Source organism: Haemaphysalis longicornis, unplaced genomic scaffold, assembly GCF_048455015.1.
Source record: "Haemaphysalis longicornis isolate Haplotype H1 unplaced genomic scaffold, Haemaphysalis longicornis Haplotype H1 scaffold_1, whole genome shotgun sequence".
NCBI lineage: Eukaryota > Metazoa > Arthropoda > Arachnida > Ixodida > Ixodidae > Haemaphysalis > Haemaphysalis longicornis.
This window is the reverse complement of record NW_027526203.1, coordinates 278,977,216-278,993,365: the sequence shown is the minus strand read 5'-3', so window position 1 is coordinate 278,993,365 and position 16,150 is coordinate 278,977,216. Positions and strand designations below refer to the sequence as shown.

Sequence of the window (16,150 nt, the reverse complement as noted above, 5' to 3'; positions counted from 1 at the left end):
CAGACTGAAGTTTCCACTGGCGTGGTTTCGTTGGGATAGTTGTTGGTGATGATATGATGCTGATGAGTACAGGTAGATGATCGCACCCATATGGATTGTCAATGATATCCCACTTAAAATCGCTAAAAACAGAGGGTGAACTAAACGACAAATCTATGCAGCTCATCTTTCCTGAGCTCGGAGAGCAGTATGTAGGTTGGCCAGTGTTCAGAAGACATACGTTATTGGACAAAATAAAATCCTCTAAAATCTGGCCTCTTGTATCAGTTTTTTCACTTCCTCAAAAAGAAGAGTGGACATTAAAATCGCCAACTAATAAAAACGGCTCTGGCAATTGGTTTAGTAAGCCTTCTAAATCTTGCAATGTTATTGTGAGGGTTGGTTCGAAATACACACAGCACACTGTAATTGTTTTGAACGCTAAAAATGTGGCAGCCACTGCTTCTAACTTAGTTTTCAGTATGCGTTCTCGTGCTGTGATACAACTTTGGGCAATTATTGCAACACCCCCAGACAGCCTGCACGCCTGCTCTCGGTCGCAGCGGAAGACCTGGTATCTTTTGAGTATGGTTTTGTGCTTGGGGCCCAAGTTTGTTTCCTGAACACAAACGGCCACAGGTGAGTGTGTGGCAAAGATGTCTTTGACGTCATTTAAATTATTTAAAAGTGCTCTGCAATTCCAGTGGACAATGAATGCCATGTTGGTTTTTTGATGGACTGAAAACTAGGTTTTCGGTCCTGTGATTCGGGGCTTGTTTTTCTTTGTGTTATCTAGGGAGTTCCGCCGCCCATCCGACATAGAGGGCGCAGAACCTCCTTCAGTTGTGTCCATCATCTCTTCAGAGACGCTGGAGGTTCATGCAGGACGCACGTGTGTTGAACTGTTTGACCTCACCGTGTGGGGTGAGGCCTTGGAGACTGCCGAACCAGGGGTCCGGGCAGCCCGCTTTAGAGGTGGTGGCGCAGCGCTAGCTGCTTCCACCAGGGGCGCGGGGGGCCTTGCTGGAACCTCACTCTGTGTGGCTTGAGCAGGCGCCGAAAACCGTTGTGATGCTGCGCCCTGTTACACCACAACGGAGTAGGATCGCGTATGCGCCGGTGAGAGTCGCCTCCGTGCTTCGCGAAATGTCAGGTTCTCTGTTACTTTGAGTGGTATTAGTATCTCTTTTTCTTTTTTCCATGCTGGGCAAACATGTGAGTACGCTGCGTGGTTGCCCTCACAGTTCACACAAAGGTATGTTTGGGCTTCACAGTTTTCAGGAGGATGTTCATGGGAGGCACATTTCGCGCATGTCTGTCAGCCCCGGCAGCTCAGTGAGCCGTGGCCGTAGCGTTGGCATTTGTAGCATCGGCATGGGTTGGGTATGTAGGGTCGAAGTTTCATCTTGGTATAGCCTACCTCCACAGATTCTGGAAGGATGCTTGATGCAAAGGTGAGGACGATGTGCCTTGTCTGAATTTCTTTGTTTTCTCTTTTGATTTTGATACGGTATACATTTGTGACATTTTGTTCCTTCAGACCTTCTAGAAGCTCCTCCTCGGACACATACTTTAGGTCGTCATCTGAGATGACTCCGCGAACTGTATTTAGTGATCGGTGCTCACTGACAGTTACAGAGATTTCTCCAAAAGATGTTAACGCTGAGAGCTTGTCGAGCTGATGTTAGTAAAGTACTTCGAGTAGAAGGTCTCCGTTTGACAGCTTCTTGATCTTATAGCCTTCCCCAATGGTGGCAGTTAGGGCCTTTGCGACGAGAAATGGCGAGACAAGTCGGGCAGTTTTCTCTTCGTCAGTTGCTGTGTTACGTGGAAGCGTGGGAAGTTGGTAACGTTCTTCGTGAAAAACTTAGCAGTTGCGTCGGTGCCCCCTCTTTTACGAGAGGGATCAGTTGCGCGAAAAAAAGAAGCCATAAAATGAAAATTATATTCGGCCATGGTGCCAGCCGCCCACCATGGAGCCCAACAAGGGGACGGGACAGGAACTCGCGAGCAAGTCCTGCCTACGCCAACTGTACACCGCGACTACAGTCGAATCCCGCTACAACGAAATTGACGGGACGTGCAACAAATTTCGTTGAAGCGAAAATTGAGGCGAAATCTGCCCCAGCACAGCACGGAAGGGCAAGAAAAATAGCCCCGGATATTTCTGCATCATTGGCAGCATAATACAATGTTTAGAAAAAGGAGTGACACGCAGTAACGTCATGTTTATTCAGATAACGAACATACCAATGGTTAACTGTTTTTTTAGCAGCACGCAAAAAGCGCGATACTGAGGAGAAGGGAAGAGGTGAAGAAATGAAGACATGCAGGCGCAAAGCGTATTGCTGAACAAGGCGTTTCCACCGAGCTGATTACTTGCAGATAGCTGCTAGGCGGTTGGAAGCCCCCTTCTCGCTTGTGGCAGGAAAGCGCCGTTATCTTATCCCTCTGAGTAGGCACGGCAGCAACTGACCTTGGCAGGCAAGCCGCGCGTGCGTGCTCGTGACTAAGATAGGGTGACGGGGGTTGAAGACTAAACACGGAAACATTATTTCTGCTTTTGACTTTGAATAATTGTAGAAGGAAAACTGCAAGGACAGCTGCTTACAACACATACATGACGGCGCTGCGCCAGCAGCAGAGCCCATTCGTGCGATTTCAACTGGATACAGATTGGATTTGGCTATAGTTCCGGCTTGGCGAACCTGGCTTGCGCCTCATGTAAAGACGGCCCGCCACATCGTTATAACCATCAAACAATGGCGTCCACACTCATAGTTTTTTTTTGTTTTGGGTGGCAGTGTGGTCGCACCCCACCTGCTTTCCGTGAAACTAAGCATCCTGAATGTATAAAATGTTACAGATAGCTGGCGCTATGCTTATTTTATTGTAAAATAATTGTTCAAACCCAGCCCAAATCATCGAAAATTTCGTTGAAGTGAAAGCAAGCCGACAAATGGTTCGTTGTGGCGAGGACTTTGATGCACTGACTTCTATGGCTAGCTGACGGGGAATTGGAAATATTTCGTTGAAGCGGACTTCGTTGTAGTGGGATTAGACTGTATAACCAAATATGGCTGAACGCAGGGCCATTCGCCACACAAGGTTAACCCTAGCCGCCACGAAAAAGGGAAACTGAAGAAGGAACGAGGAGACAGGAAAGTTGTTAGAAAGAAGATAGGAAAGTGAAAGATGAAGGGGAGGACAGGAAGAGGCGACTGCCGATTCCCCCCGGGCGGGTCAGGCCGGAGGTGCCGTCTACGAGAAGCGGAGGCCAAAGTGGTGTGTTGCCTTCCCCAAGGGGATTTAAAGGTCCAAGCACTCGGCGTCGGCTCAACCACCAGGACCCTCTTTTCCCCGGTCACGGCGCTGCCACGCACGGATAAACGTGGGTTCTCAAAATCCGTAGTGTCGCACAGTACACGCAAACATCTGCTTTAGCAGATGCCCCCTGCGGGGAAGTTTCAGTACGCTAGACGACCCGGATTGTGGACATTCTTGTGTTAATATTGACAGTATACACCATATGGGACTTCCCTAGATTAGCTGAATACAGAAAAGAGACTTTTGACAAGGCCAGCCTCTATCCTCCACTCAGATTTGCAGGTTGGGTACTGCGAAGAGCAAGCAGCCCAGGTTGCGAGCGGCGCCTATCCCCTACCCTGAAAATCTTTCTTAAGTCGTTGTGCTTCATAACTCTTTGTGACCCCCATGATTACGTAATTTCTTTTCCACTTTACCTTCCCAGCTCATCTTCCCCACACACCACCTGACACTAAAACGCGCCAGTGCACGTCACGGTGTCTGATCCCAGAATAAATGCATTCTACCACCACCACTCTACCCTGGCCATGCGCAGTGAAAATCAAAACATGTATGAGGAACTTGTGCCATCCGTTTCCTCAGTGAAACATTGAGAGTTCAGATGAGCTCTAGATGTCCAGTTTTTCTGGTGAAATGTAAACCTAAGCTTGACAGCATTCCTCAACATGGAGACCACACACAAACTGCCCATTTCTGTCTGCTCCCCAACATAACTAGCTCACAGGAAAATTTTCTTAACGCAAATTCCTTGATGAGGTTTGGACCACCCAATCCTTCGACTGCAGCAAAGTTGCATCTTGCACCTTTAAATCTGCACTGTGAAAATTTGTTCCTTTCATTTGTTTTTTCGTAACAGTAGGTTTCTGGTGAGTGCTTAAAGTACTTAATTGTAGCAAAAATTGAAGACACTGTGATTCCTGCTTATATCATTAAGCTGTGGTTCAGCCCTTCTTTGCAGAGTAAGGTGAGAATGCCTTCCTTCAGCCCAATGAAATGGTGAAAAGGAAAAGGCTGTGAAGGATTGGCCAGCATGCCTACAGCTTTCCACTCTGGAATGAAGCAATTTTGGATACACTGCACCGTTAAATATCACTTTCAATTTGATGCCTAAATGTGCGTTGGAATCAAATTTAGTGTGCTTTGGTGCCTTAGGCAACCTTGGTTTTTGGCCAAAGTGTGTTTTGGCAACTGGCCAGCATCTCTTTTTTTTTTTTGTCGAAAGTGTGCTTTACACTATGCTCCACTATTGCTTTTTTTTTTTTTGTCACAGTCTTTCCTTCCTTTTGGAACTGACCTCATGTTGTTTGCTCTAGCTACATCGCAGACAAAAACAAGCAACCGGATTGAACATTTGAAGTCAACAAAACATTATTTAAATGCCACTCGCATTTCTTAAGGGGGCCATGCAGACCAAACACGTTTGGTTCATCGAAAGATTGCCTCGTTAGTATCACACTGACACCACTTTTAACGTAAACTTCGCTCAAATAAGCTACATAATTAGGAAAAAAGGGAATGGACATACGACCTATTAGCTCATTTCCTGCAACAGAACTTACGATGTCATAAGCCCTGCTGTGCAATTGACTGAGGCCGGCAAAAGCAAACGCAAATTAGGCAGGGCGTATAAGCTTGCCAAACGAGCTATTTGGCAAGCTGTTTTGTCTGCATGGCCCCTTTAAGAAATGTGAGTGGCATTTAAATGTTACAAACGAACATGTAAACACCGAAGCAGTTAGTGCAGCGCTTTGCCGGCTGACACCGCTAACACAGCCGTCAGACGCACTGGACTTATCTGAAACAACACTGACCAACTGACACAAGTGGCACGGTCGCTTACGTGACCATGTTTGTGGAGTCATAGCAACACGTGTGAAGTGCGAACACTGGCACTTTACACAGTATTGGGGCGCCATCTATGAAAGTGGGCAATGAACAAGATAACCAAACACTGGCACTTCAGCAGTATTGGAGCGCTATCTATGAAAGTGGGCCGATAAACAGGATAATAAAACGGGCGCCTGTGAGATGGTAAAAACACTGGTCAGCAGGCTATATTTAGTTTTAAAGCCCTGCTTTTAATGCGTTACTGTCGACGTCACGAAAACACACGATTTAGCGGGAGAATTGAAATTTTGACTGAAAATATTCAGTTTCTCAGTGAATAAAGCATCGTTTGCTGCCAAACAAGCACTTAGGGCACTATAAAACACTAAATCTTTCGAATAAAACAAACCAATATTATGTCTGCATGGCCCCTTTAAAGATTAAGAACCTGGATCTAGCAGCCATGCTTGGTTGAGCAGGTTTTTTTTACCCCTTATTGCATTCACACTATAATTTGCCTTTTCTGTGGAATAAACAACTTGGCTATATTATGAAATAAGCAACCTTTAAAATAAGAAAAAAAAAAAAACTATTTTTGTTGCAGGTGCAAAGCTCTCCCGCTTCAGTTTTTCGGACACCAACACGTCCCAACTTGGCCGCATGCTGTGCAGCCTTGGTCCATGATGTTAGTTCTAGAGAGGTTTCCGCACACAACTGCAGCCTACAGCTTGCGTGACCACCAGACCCTGCTGCCCACCTGCTTGTGCTCGCCGAGGCGCTCGTAGACGCGTGCCAGCCGGGAGATGGCGAGGCCCTCGAAGTCGCCCAGGGCGTGGGCGCGCCAGAAGCACTTCTTGGCCTCCTGCTGCTTGTCCAGCTTCTCGTACGCCTCACCGAGCGCGACCATCATCCGCGAGTCATTGGGGCGAAGCTCCTGGGCCTTCCTGCCAATGGTGCGAGCAGTTCAATCGCTGTACTACTATGAAGCAACAGTGGATTCACTGTTTATTACAACAAAGGTTAATGCTGAAATTGGTGCAAATAAATCTTCACTTGGTGCTCACCACCCAAGATGTGCTCCAGGATATCAGAAACGTGCAATCGTGGAAATCAAATCGCATTTCATAAGCCGGAAGAGACTGAGCTGAGCAGGTTGGTAAGGCTACGCCCTCCCTTTCGCTTGTTTGTCGTTGTGCAGCTTCCTTTGTGTACAAAAGAACGTACCTAAACCGCAAGTAAATCTTGTTTGAAAGTCACAGCTAGTGCTTGTGTCCTCTCATTCATCCTGCTCTGTGCGTGTGTTTTTCCCATACACCAAATGGCCTCAGTATACTGCCCCTCCGAATTGGCATACTATTTTTACCAAGACCTGTCTGGCAAAATACACAGGTGTCCCCTCACTCAATATGACTAACTGCACATTCAAAATCATAAGTCAGCAGTCCTGTAGAAGGTGGTCTTGTGTCAGAAGGCCCAAAGCCATCTAAAGCATAACGCACAGTTGACAACAGTGCCTGTCTTGCTCTTGGCCGGCAGACAACGGCATGGAGCTGTTTACAGCGCCACTCTCACCCTCCGCTAGAGGTTTTTAGTGGGGTTGGGGGTGAAGGAGGCTTCCACACGAATTCCGCACAATGGAACTGTCTTGAAATATGGCCACCTACCTTGGCATCTTTGTTATTACCACGTGCTCTAATTATGATATTGTCACGTAGGATAGGACACAACGGTAAAGAAAGAACTTTTATTTAGGGCGAACTTGTGCCCGAACCCTGCAACGCTTGCCTTCTCTAGGGATCCACTCTGTTACTCTTAATGACCAGCGGTTATCTTGCCTTCGCATTACATGCCCTGCCCACGTCCATTTCTTCTTCTTAATTTCTACTAATATGTCTTTAACACCAGTTTGCTCCCTGACCCACTCCGCTCTCTTCTTGTCCCTTAATGTTACACCTATCATTTTCCGCTCCATTGCCCGCTGAGTCGTTCTCAATTTAAGTTGAACCCTCTTAGTGAGCCTCCAGGTTTCTGCCCCATAGGTGAGTACCGGTAAGATGCAGCTGTCATACACTTTCTTCTTCAGCAACAATGGTAGGCTGCTATTCATTATCTGAGAATGTCTGCCATATGCACCCCACCCCATTCTGATCCTTCTAATTATCTCTGCCTCATGGTTGGGATCTGGGGTCACAACCTGGCCTAAGTAGATATATCCGCTTACCACTTCCACTGCCTCGCCACCTATCTGAAGGCAAGCGTTGCAGGGGGCGGCAGAAAGTTAGATGGGCAGATGAGATCAAGAAGTTTGCGGGGATAAATTGGTCCCAGTTGGCACAGGACCGAGGTAATTGGAGAAAAATGAGAGAGGCCTTTGCCCTGCAGTGGGCGTACATAGGCTGGTGATGATGATGATGTGCCCGAACCGAACAAGAAGAGAGGAAACGAGCAAAGGTCCTTGCGTCTCGTTCGATCTCCGAGAACGACTGCCTGCGTTCGTGGCGTGATCTCTTGCGTGATTTCCCCCTCGCAGTGCACGTGCGCTCGCGCCTCCGTTGGCGAACACAGACAAGCTCGCGCTCCCGGTGCCGAGTTTGCGCTGCCGGTTGCAGCCGGTTCTTGCGCGTGCAACGCGGCCCACTTAGCGACATCTCCGAAAGTATGCGGCAATATCATAATGGCTACTTACTGAACATACCTTCTTTATTAAGGCCATCAAAACTATCACTTTCCAACGTTTCTGCCGTTTGGTCCAATGGTATGGTTGGAAGGTTGTCACGCCAGCTTACGTCCTCAACATTTTTGTTACAAATGAGCCATACATCTAGCTCAAACTGAACAAGTCCACCATTTTGATCACATGAAAAACATGTAATTTTTCTGTAAAACCAATATGCAAGAAAGCCCTCTGAGCAAGGGTTAATTCACAACATTTTCTCGCTTTCGTAAAGTGTAATAATTTGCAGCAATCCACATAAAGAATTGGGTAAATTATGGTGTTTAGTGTTTAGAAGCTGGACCTAAGCTATAAGGTGCACCATGGTAGAGGGCTACAGATTTACCTTGACCACCTTGCAATCTTTAACAGGCCGAAATGTGAATACATGGTTGTTTTTGCTTTTTGCCAGCATCTGAAAAGCAGCCACAGTGGCTGAAATCAAACCCGAATCCTTGGACTCGGCAGTGCAACGCCTTAGCCATTATGCCATCGCCGCGGGTCACAGAAAAATGCAGCAATATAGAAAGTTTGAACTTTAAATGTAAGCTTCTGTTTAGATCTCTTTCAATGCTCAAGGCTCAATGCTCTTTGATTACTTTGCACATCAAGCTGTTGGCTTGCCACGACAAGTTATGTGAACTTCAAAAAGCCCGAAATGTTAATGCAACACAAAATGGCTTAAAAGACTTTATCAGTCCTATCAGTCACTCTTTTCCAAGGGATGTCTTCATGTGTCACTAGAGGCAATGATCAATTGATCTGACCTTGCATAGCCCCACTGGTAGGACTGCGACCTATGGACTTCCCAGGCTGGATACCCACCAGTGAGAGGCATTCAGCTTTCCTTGCATATGTGTAATCCCAATGCTTAAGCACACACCACATGCAGAAGCAAAGGGAAGTAGTGGCGAGCCAACCAACCGGTAATAGTAGAGGCAGTAGTTGGGCATCTTGAGTATTTCGTAGGTCTGCCCGAGGCCATACCAGGCCCGGTAGTCGCGGTGGTTCACCTCGATGGCCTGCCGGTAGGACTGGATGGCTGCATTGGTGTTCTTCATCTCCATGTACTCATGGCCCATCAGGGTCCAGGCGGCGAAGTAGTTTGGGTTGAGCTTTAGCGCCCGGTTGAAATAGAGCACCGCCTTCTCGTGCTGCGAGCGGAGCGAGTAAAAGTTGCCCACGACGCAGCACGTCTCGGGCCGGTACTTGTCGATGGCGCACACGCTGTGGGCCAGGTGGCTCAGCTCGATGCGCAGCTCCTTGACGTACAGCAGGTTGGAGTAGATGTCCATGTTGTCCAGCCGGTAGGGGTCCGCCTTCTGGAGCTTCCGGAAGCCCTCAATGGCCTCGTCAACCACCCGCATATTGTGATAGGCAATGGCCACCTGCATGTTGCCAGAGAGGGAGGAGCACAACACATGCATGGACTGCGACGTGTGTAAAGTATTACACACACATGTGTAGTGTTGCAGGCGTAGAGTGTCAGATGCATGGAATGCCATGCATGAAGCGCGACACGCGAAGAGACACATATGTAGAGTGTTGCGCATAATGAGTGTCACACGTGGAGCATAAAAAACAATTGGGCTAGTTGGTACGTATTCATCTTAGTGGACAAAGTGCTCTAAAACAGGGACAAAAGAAGGAACGGACAATATTGTGCTAAGGATATGAGTAGCACCGTGTCATCTTTCGTCCCTGTTTGTGATTACTTTGCCCCCCCAAGATGTTGCATGTGGAAAATGTCACACATCTCGAGCATCATGTCCCTGGACCTCACATATGTGCAGTGATTTGAAGGATGAAACCGCCGGTTTATGCCAACAGCATTGCTGGGCCACCTCATCTGCATTTATGTTCAGGCAGCATAGCCCAAATACCTTTACCGCATGCTCACACACATGAACATTTAAATATCAGTCTTTTAAATTCAATTATTTTTTTTAGGAAAAATATGAGAAGTAACCAAGGCCTGCCTGCTTTTGCCCACAGGTTATGCTCACAGATGGATGCTGAAAACAAAAAGTCAGTGCCGTAAATTTCCTAACTTAATGCTTTCTGCGTAGAGTAGGGGAACAATTACCCCCTCCCATAGGCCTATGAAACTAGCGCAACCATACAGCGCGTGCCATACCCATGTTCAAGGTACTCCACCCCCCTACAGTTTCCCAAGTGGTCAATTTGAATCTTCCTCTAGGTGCACATTTCCAAGCGCACACGTCTAGAATTAGAAAAATTCCACTGTGTCATTTACTGTAAAACCCTTCAAATTCATGGCTCAAGCTATTCATGAATTCGTGGCTTTGGGCATGTTTGCAGCAGTTAAACTTTGCAATGTCGGCACTGGGCTGTAGGGCTCACTTGGATCACAAAATATTAAATGCCCTCTTTGTGAAACATTCAAACTTCAAAATTCCAGGGCAATCAAGGTGCACCAGTAAAAATGTTTCGCAGTGTACCACAGCATAACAAATCACACATAAGGGAGAGTCGGGAGGTTTGGGACAGTTGGAGGGATGGGACAGCTTGTTTATTTCGCCAGCCGTCAGTTCGAACTTGTTTGAACTGACTCAGTTTGAACTCGTCCGTCAGTTCAAGATGTCGCTAGCATGCCGGTAGCTTGGCTGTAATGGTGGACGTCTTTGGTGAATGGATCCTTCTCTGACTAGAAATCGCTGATTTCACGAGTCAAAAGTAAGTTTCTGCCGTCTCAATTGCACCTATCTCAGATTTAAACTACCCTGCCAACGCTAATACCATTTTGTGTCCGGAGACACATATCAGTGTCGTACTTCATGCAGTGAAAAGTTAAGCCCTAACAAGAGAATTTTTGCCAATGAATGTTTTTGTCAATGTGTAACGTATTTTGGGAGGAATGGGACATTAGAGTTGAGGGGGGAATGGGACACTGTCCCATTCCTCTCTAGAATAAGTCTGGTGCTGTGCCAAGCGAATCAGCTTCATTGTTGGGCTGCATTAGCTCCAAAAGCAGACATATTTGTTTTATAATTAAACTGTATAAATTCTTGCTTCCATAAAAATTGGGTTAAAGAACAGACAGGCCAGTTACACTGAACAAGCAGGGCTTCACAAAAGCCAATGTTGCAACACTTTCAAAGTTTTGAGTCCTCTGCGCATTTGTGAGTAGCCCGGAATAAGCACACATACGTAGCAGTAGGAGTGCTGTAAAATGTATGGAACGAACTTAAGCGCACTTTGTGTGGACGCATAAGAGACGTAGTACAAGCTCTTAAAATATCAAAATCATCGCTTGGCCGAACAGTGCAGAAGTACAAGGAATGCAATCACAGAGGCAGCATCTTGTTCAAGTCCAATTTGGTCTGCAGTATGGTCTTCACAGGAGAGGGTGAAGTACTCTTGAAAGAATATTTGATGAAGGCCAGCAAGATGCGCTATGGCCTCACATGAATACAGGTTCGTTCACTGGCATACCAGTTTGCAACAGCGTTATTAAACCGGAAGTGCCTGGCGTCATGGGAGCTCAACAAGGTAGCTGGAAGAGACTGGTTTTTTAGCTTCATGGACCGCCATCCTGAGCTTTCGCTTCGATTGCTGGAAGCGACCAGTCTTAGTTGGGCAACAAGCTTCAACAAAAACAACGTCAATGCTTCCCCTCAAACCTAAAAGCTCACAAGCTCACTCCAGACAGACTCGACAGACAGATAGACACAAGCTCACTCCAGACCACATCTACAATTGCGATGAAACAGGCTTCACAACTGCTCATAATCCACCCAAGATTGTAGCAGCACGCGGTCAGAAGCAAATTGGTCACATGACCTCAGCAGATCGCAGTGAATTGGTGACCGTTCTGTGCAGCGTCAATGCTATAGGCAACGGTCTGCCATCAGTGTTTATTTTTCAACGTGTGAGATTCAAGGATTTTTTTCTGGAGGGCGCCCAAGCCGGAAGTCTTGGTTTGGCCAACAGGTCGGGGTGGATGTCCAGCGAACTGTTTTTGCTGGCATTACAGCACATTGTGAAGCATACAAAGTGCTCGAAGGAAGAACCCATTCTTCCAATTCTTGAAAATCGTGAAAGCCACGTCAGCATAAGCACCATCAACAAGGCCAAAGAGAGTGGCGTCATCCTGCTGACCTTTCCCCCACGTTGTAGCCACCGCATGCCAATTTTGATACAACGCTGCTTGCAATGATTGGCTCATCAATCATTGCAATGATTGGCACGTGCAGACCATTTAATATTCCGTCATTTCATTAACTTTTTTTGGCTCTTCTAAAAAGGTGTAAGCGTGCAAATATTTAATGACGCAGAGCCTTGGACTACGCTTAACATTTTTGTGAGGCTGATATTCCTATTAAAGGTACAAGTGGTTGTCAGGTAATGGGTAATCACATCCCTGAAACATATTTTTATAAACGTATATATTTGAAATGCAGCCGCATTTGTTGTCCGCACTGCAAGAGGAAACCAACCTTTCATTGTGCCAGTATCAGGCCTAACGAGGCAACAATAGAATTCACTTGTGCCTGACGTGTTCGGAGGTGACAGTGGTGACATGCTGCTGCCGTCGCTGAAGCCCGTAAAAGCGGTCAGGAAGTGCGCAGAACTGCGTCCTTGGATAGCCTTTGTTGGCGTTCGAGCAGTCTACCAAGCCGCAGTTATTTTTTGAAGTGCCCTAAACATACTATTTGCTTACAGACATGCACATAACAAGTTGTTTAGCGTGCAAAAAGGCAAAAAAAGAAGCAAAAGAAAACCAAAATACTGCATGAGCCTCTTATCAGCCACACAGCACTCACTCTGTAAATGCCGTGGAGAAGCGGCGGCAGGTGGCGCAGCTATCGCAAAGCTCAAGGCATATACTTTCAACCACACTAAGAGGAGTTTCTCCCTAGCACCTGACATGCGTGCGTGTTTTCCTACACATTCGGCCATACTCAACAGGCATTAAGAGCAAAAACAGCCGAAGGAAGGTAGTTTTCAGCGAGGCAAGCAAGCAAAGACTCCCACACAGTGGCACTGACCTGTGCCATGACGTAGGTGCTGTTCTGGAAAGGGCCCTTCTGTAGCTGCCCATAGGTCTTGAGCACTTCATCGTTGAGCTGCAGTTCGAGGTACGTGTGTCCGAGGAAGAAATGTTTGATCCAGTGGTCTGGCAGCTCCAGGCTGAGCAAGTGGTCACGGTCCACAATTAGCGAAGACAGCTCCGCCCAGGCACCCCAGTGCAGCGGTTCTTTGTGTGTGGCTTCCACAAAGACGTCCGTGGCCTGCTGCCGAAGCTGCAGCCGCTTTAGAACCACACCGTAGATGTACAGGCCAAAGCCGTCCAGCTTGGGACGAAGGGCTTTGAGTTCAACCTGAGATGGAAAGGAGGTTTGGAGCAGCTAGGCTCAGAGGTCATAAGTGTGAACCTGGTGCCTCACCACCACGATGAAATCAGCAGTCCTGTGGAAGGTGGCTTTCCTGTTAGAAGGCCTAACGCAATAGCCAGTTCGCTCAACATGAACATCGGACTGGAATCCCTGCTTTGCATCAATCGTTACTCTTTTCTTAAAGAAAAGAATGAATCAATTGTGTAGGAGATTCATCTCTCAAAAAATTCACACTAACTAATGAAGGCACACTTATAAGGAGTTGGCTGTAACTGATCGCCACCACAATCAAATGCATAATGAAGAAAATCATTCTTTGGTGTCACAACCGCAAGGTGAAGCAGACACAACTGCGCGAGCGTTTAAAACTCTGCTGCTGCGTGCTTCAGATTAACCCTGTGTCTAAGGTATGTCGCATGTACTCCGACCCCAGAAGCTAACGGTATGCCAGAACTACCTGGATCATAGAGGCTAAAGGTACATCGGATGTACCCGAATTCTACACATACTTCTGCTCGAACTACCCATACCATCACCGTTTTCGGTGTAGTGATTACGCATGTTTGTTGTTACGGTCCCTCAAACAACAACACCAAGTTCAATTCCCTAAACTACAACATTTTTTTTGTTTAGCATTCATTGGTAGCTCTATCTCAAAATGGCTTCACAATTCATGGTGAAGGCAGTATGTCTTGATTTTTACCCATTCAGCGAAACTTTGTTAGCTCACTGAAGCTGATGCAGTCATCGCTAGAGTTGCGTTTGGTAATCTGTAATTAGTAATAGTGATCAATCATTAACACTGACTCTGCCAGAGATAGTGAGCGAGTGGAATCGGTCCGGCCGTTTGGGTAAAAATGAAAACATACTGCTCCCACCGTGAGTTGCGAAGTGAGCATGACAGTGACTCTGGCTAGTCACTGAGCGGAGGCATTGTTAGGGGGTTGCGTAAAAATCAAGACCGACTGCTCTAACCGTTAATTGGGAAGCAGACATGACAGTGAATCTGGCCAGTCAGTGAGGAGAAGCGGTTTTGTTGGTTGGGTAAGAATCCACACAGACTGCTCTCAACGTAAGTTGAGAGGTGGACACCGTGCATGGCGTGTGTCCACCGTACCATTAGCTTCTGGGTTTGGGATACGCCCGCTGTACCATTAGACACAGCGTAAGATTAAAACGCACCAGAATGAGGGGCTCTGGCTGAGAGAAGGCAAGGAACATTAAGTTTTTTTCAAGCTAATGAAATGAGACGAAGACAACTGTGATAGGCAGTGCTCCCCTCACCCCCCTTCCCTTCACTATTTTTTAATAGATAAGTGCCTGAGACCTAACCACGGTGATTTAATTAAAAAAAAAAACTTCAACGAATGCTCAATGGCCATTTACGGTGAGAGCAGTTTGCATTTTTTTTGCCAGAACACAGGTGCAAATGCAAACAGAACGTAAGGCTGTGATGACTTAAGTAAATGTTTAAACGGCCTGTTTGGGCGCTACATAGCAGTCAGCTTCACGGGACCCTATAGAAATATTTTCGATCCATGATAAATACCCCACCCTTCTCGCAACCTGCGGTCATAACGACCGGTTTGCTGACATAGCAAAATATGTTTACGTACTTCTACGTACGAAGCAACGAGCATTAAGATGCACTGAACAGGCGCAACTTAAAACTGAAAAGATCAGACCAACTTGCAAGTCCTTGAGTCCCTGGCTTGCTTCCCGGTCAGTAGCTGTGACGGGGTCGACCATGTCCTCCAGGCGCTTCTTTTCATCGGAGAGATACCGGGCGTAATAGTGCAGAAACCGTGAAGTGCCTGCAGCGTCTTTCGTGAAATAAGCCACCCTGTCATACTCTTGGAGGTCCAGGTAGCTCTTGGCGAGGTAGTATGTTTCGTCCAGGTCGCAGGAATCGCCCCGGCTTTCGGTAGGACTGGGAGGGCTAGCTTCTACATTTTTCAGCGCGTAGGCGAGCTCGGCGGCCCATTTTGCGCTCTGACGCAGTCCACGCAACGAGCATTCGTGGCGAGACCGTAGCAAATCGCGTTTGATGGCAGCGAAGTCTAAACTCAAACTCTCCGCCATATTCGGAAATCAAATGGGTGTTGAGAGTATGGTGAACTTCGCAATACCACCTCGTAGGGGGCACTACCTATAAGTTAGTTTTAAAGGAGCCATGAAGACAAAATACAAGTTGGCTTTATTACAAATACTGCTTAGCCCCGATAACAATGATACCAATATCATTGCAATCTTCGAACAAATAACGGAGATATTAAAGAAAACGTGTGAAGCAGTCGCGACCCCCTAGCCAATTTCCCGCAACTTTTCTATGACGTCACGGAACCTTGTTTGTGCGATTAGCGGCCGCCTAACTGACCTGTCGCGACGACACATGACTGGACGTCTGTAATGGGGCCTCTAGTTCCATTTGACCGCATCACTTGAATGCTAAAAGGCAGTTAACGCACTGAAAATTATGTTTTATTGTTGGCCCGTATGACGTCATTCTTGCTCATAACACGTCACTGTGGCGCAAAATTTGAAAGTTTTTAAATACTTTTTGTTTTTTTTTTCGTTAAAAAAACATATTTTGTGGCTGTAATGGAGCTGAGTGAGATACTGAATCCTAGTTCTTTCAAACTAAACGAAGTTGTATTTTCTCTTCATGGCTCCTTTAAAGGAGTACTGACGCAAACTTTTGAAGGTGAGATAACTTGGGAGATAGATTGGTGTGAACACACATACATGATCTGCAAAATATCAGTGACAAATATAGCCTAGAACATATTTGAAACCAATTTTAAAGTGTGCGTACCGCCTGCGTACCGCCATTGGCGGTGAGCGCGACCACGGGCGGCGCTGCGAAGCGCGTCTTCATGACGTCGGCTTAGCAGGCTTTTAGGGATTCTCGCATTTTTCGTATGCATCACTCGGGCTTGCTCTC

At 46.8% G+C, this 16,150-nt stretch overlaps 1 protein-coding gene across 7 annotated transcripts in view; it reads right to left on the bottom strand.

Moving 5' to 3' along the window:
- Nucleotides 1-15,318, bottom strand: part of LOC144146646 (uncharacterized) — a 62,305-nt gene extending 46,987 nt beyond the window's left edge. For all 7 annotated transcript variants that reach the window (XR_013317687.1, XR_013317688.1, XR_013317690.1 and 4 more), the window contains exons 1-4: nt 14,896-15,318; nt 12,859-13,191; nt 8,771-9,234; nt 5,891-6,077 (exon numbers count right to left, since the gene is read on the bottom strand). Coding sequence is in view for 4 of the 7 variants with exons in the window: in XM_077678588.1 (XP_077534714.1) it covers nt 5,891-6,077; nt 8,771-9,234; nt 12,859-13,191; nt 14,896-15,288 (1,377 nt within the window). In the remaining 3 variants the exon portion in view is untranslated. The remainder of the gene's footprint in view (nt 1-5,890; nt 6,078-8,770; nt 9,235-12,858; nt 13,192-14,895) is intronic.
- Between the last annotated feature and the right edge of the window lie 832 nt (nt 15,319-16,150).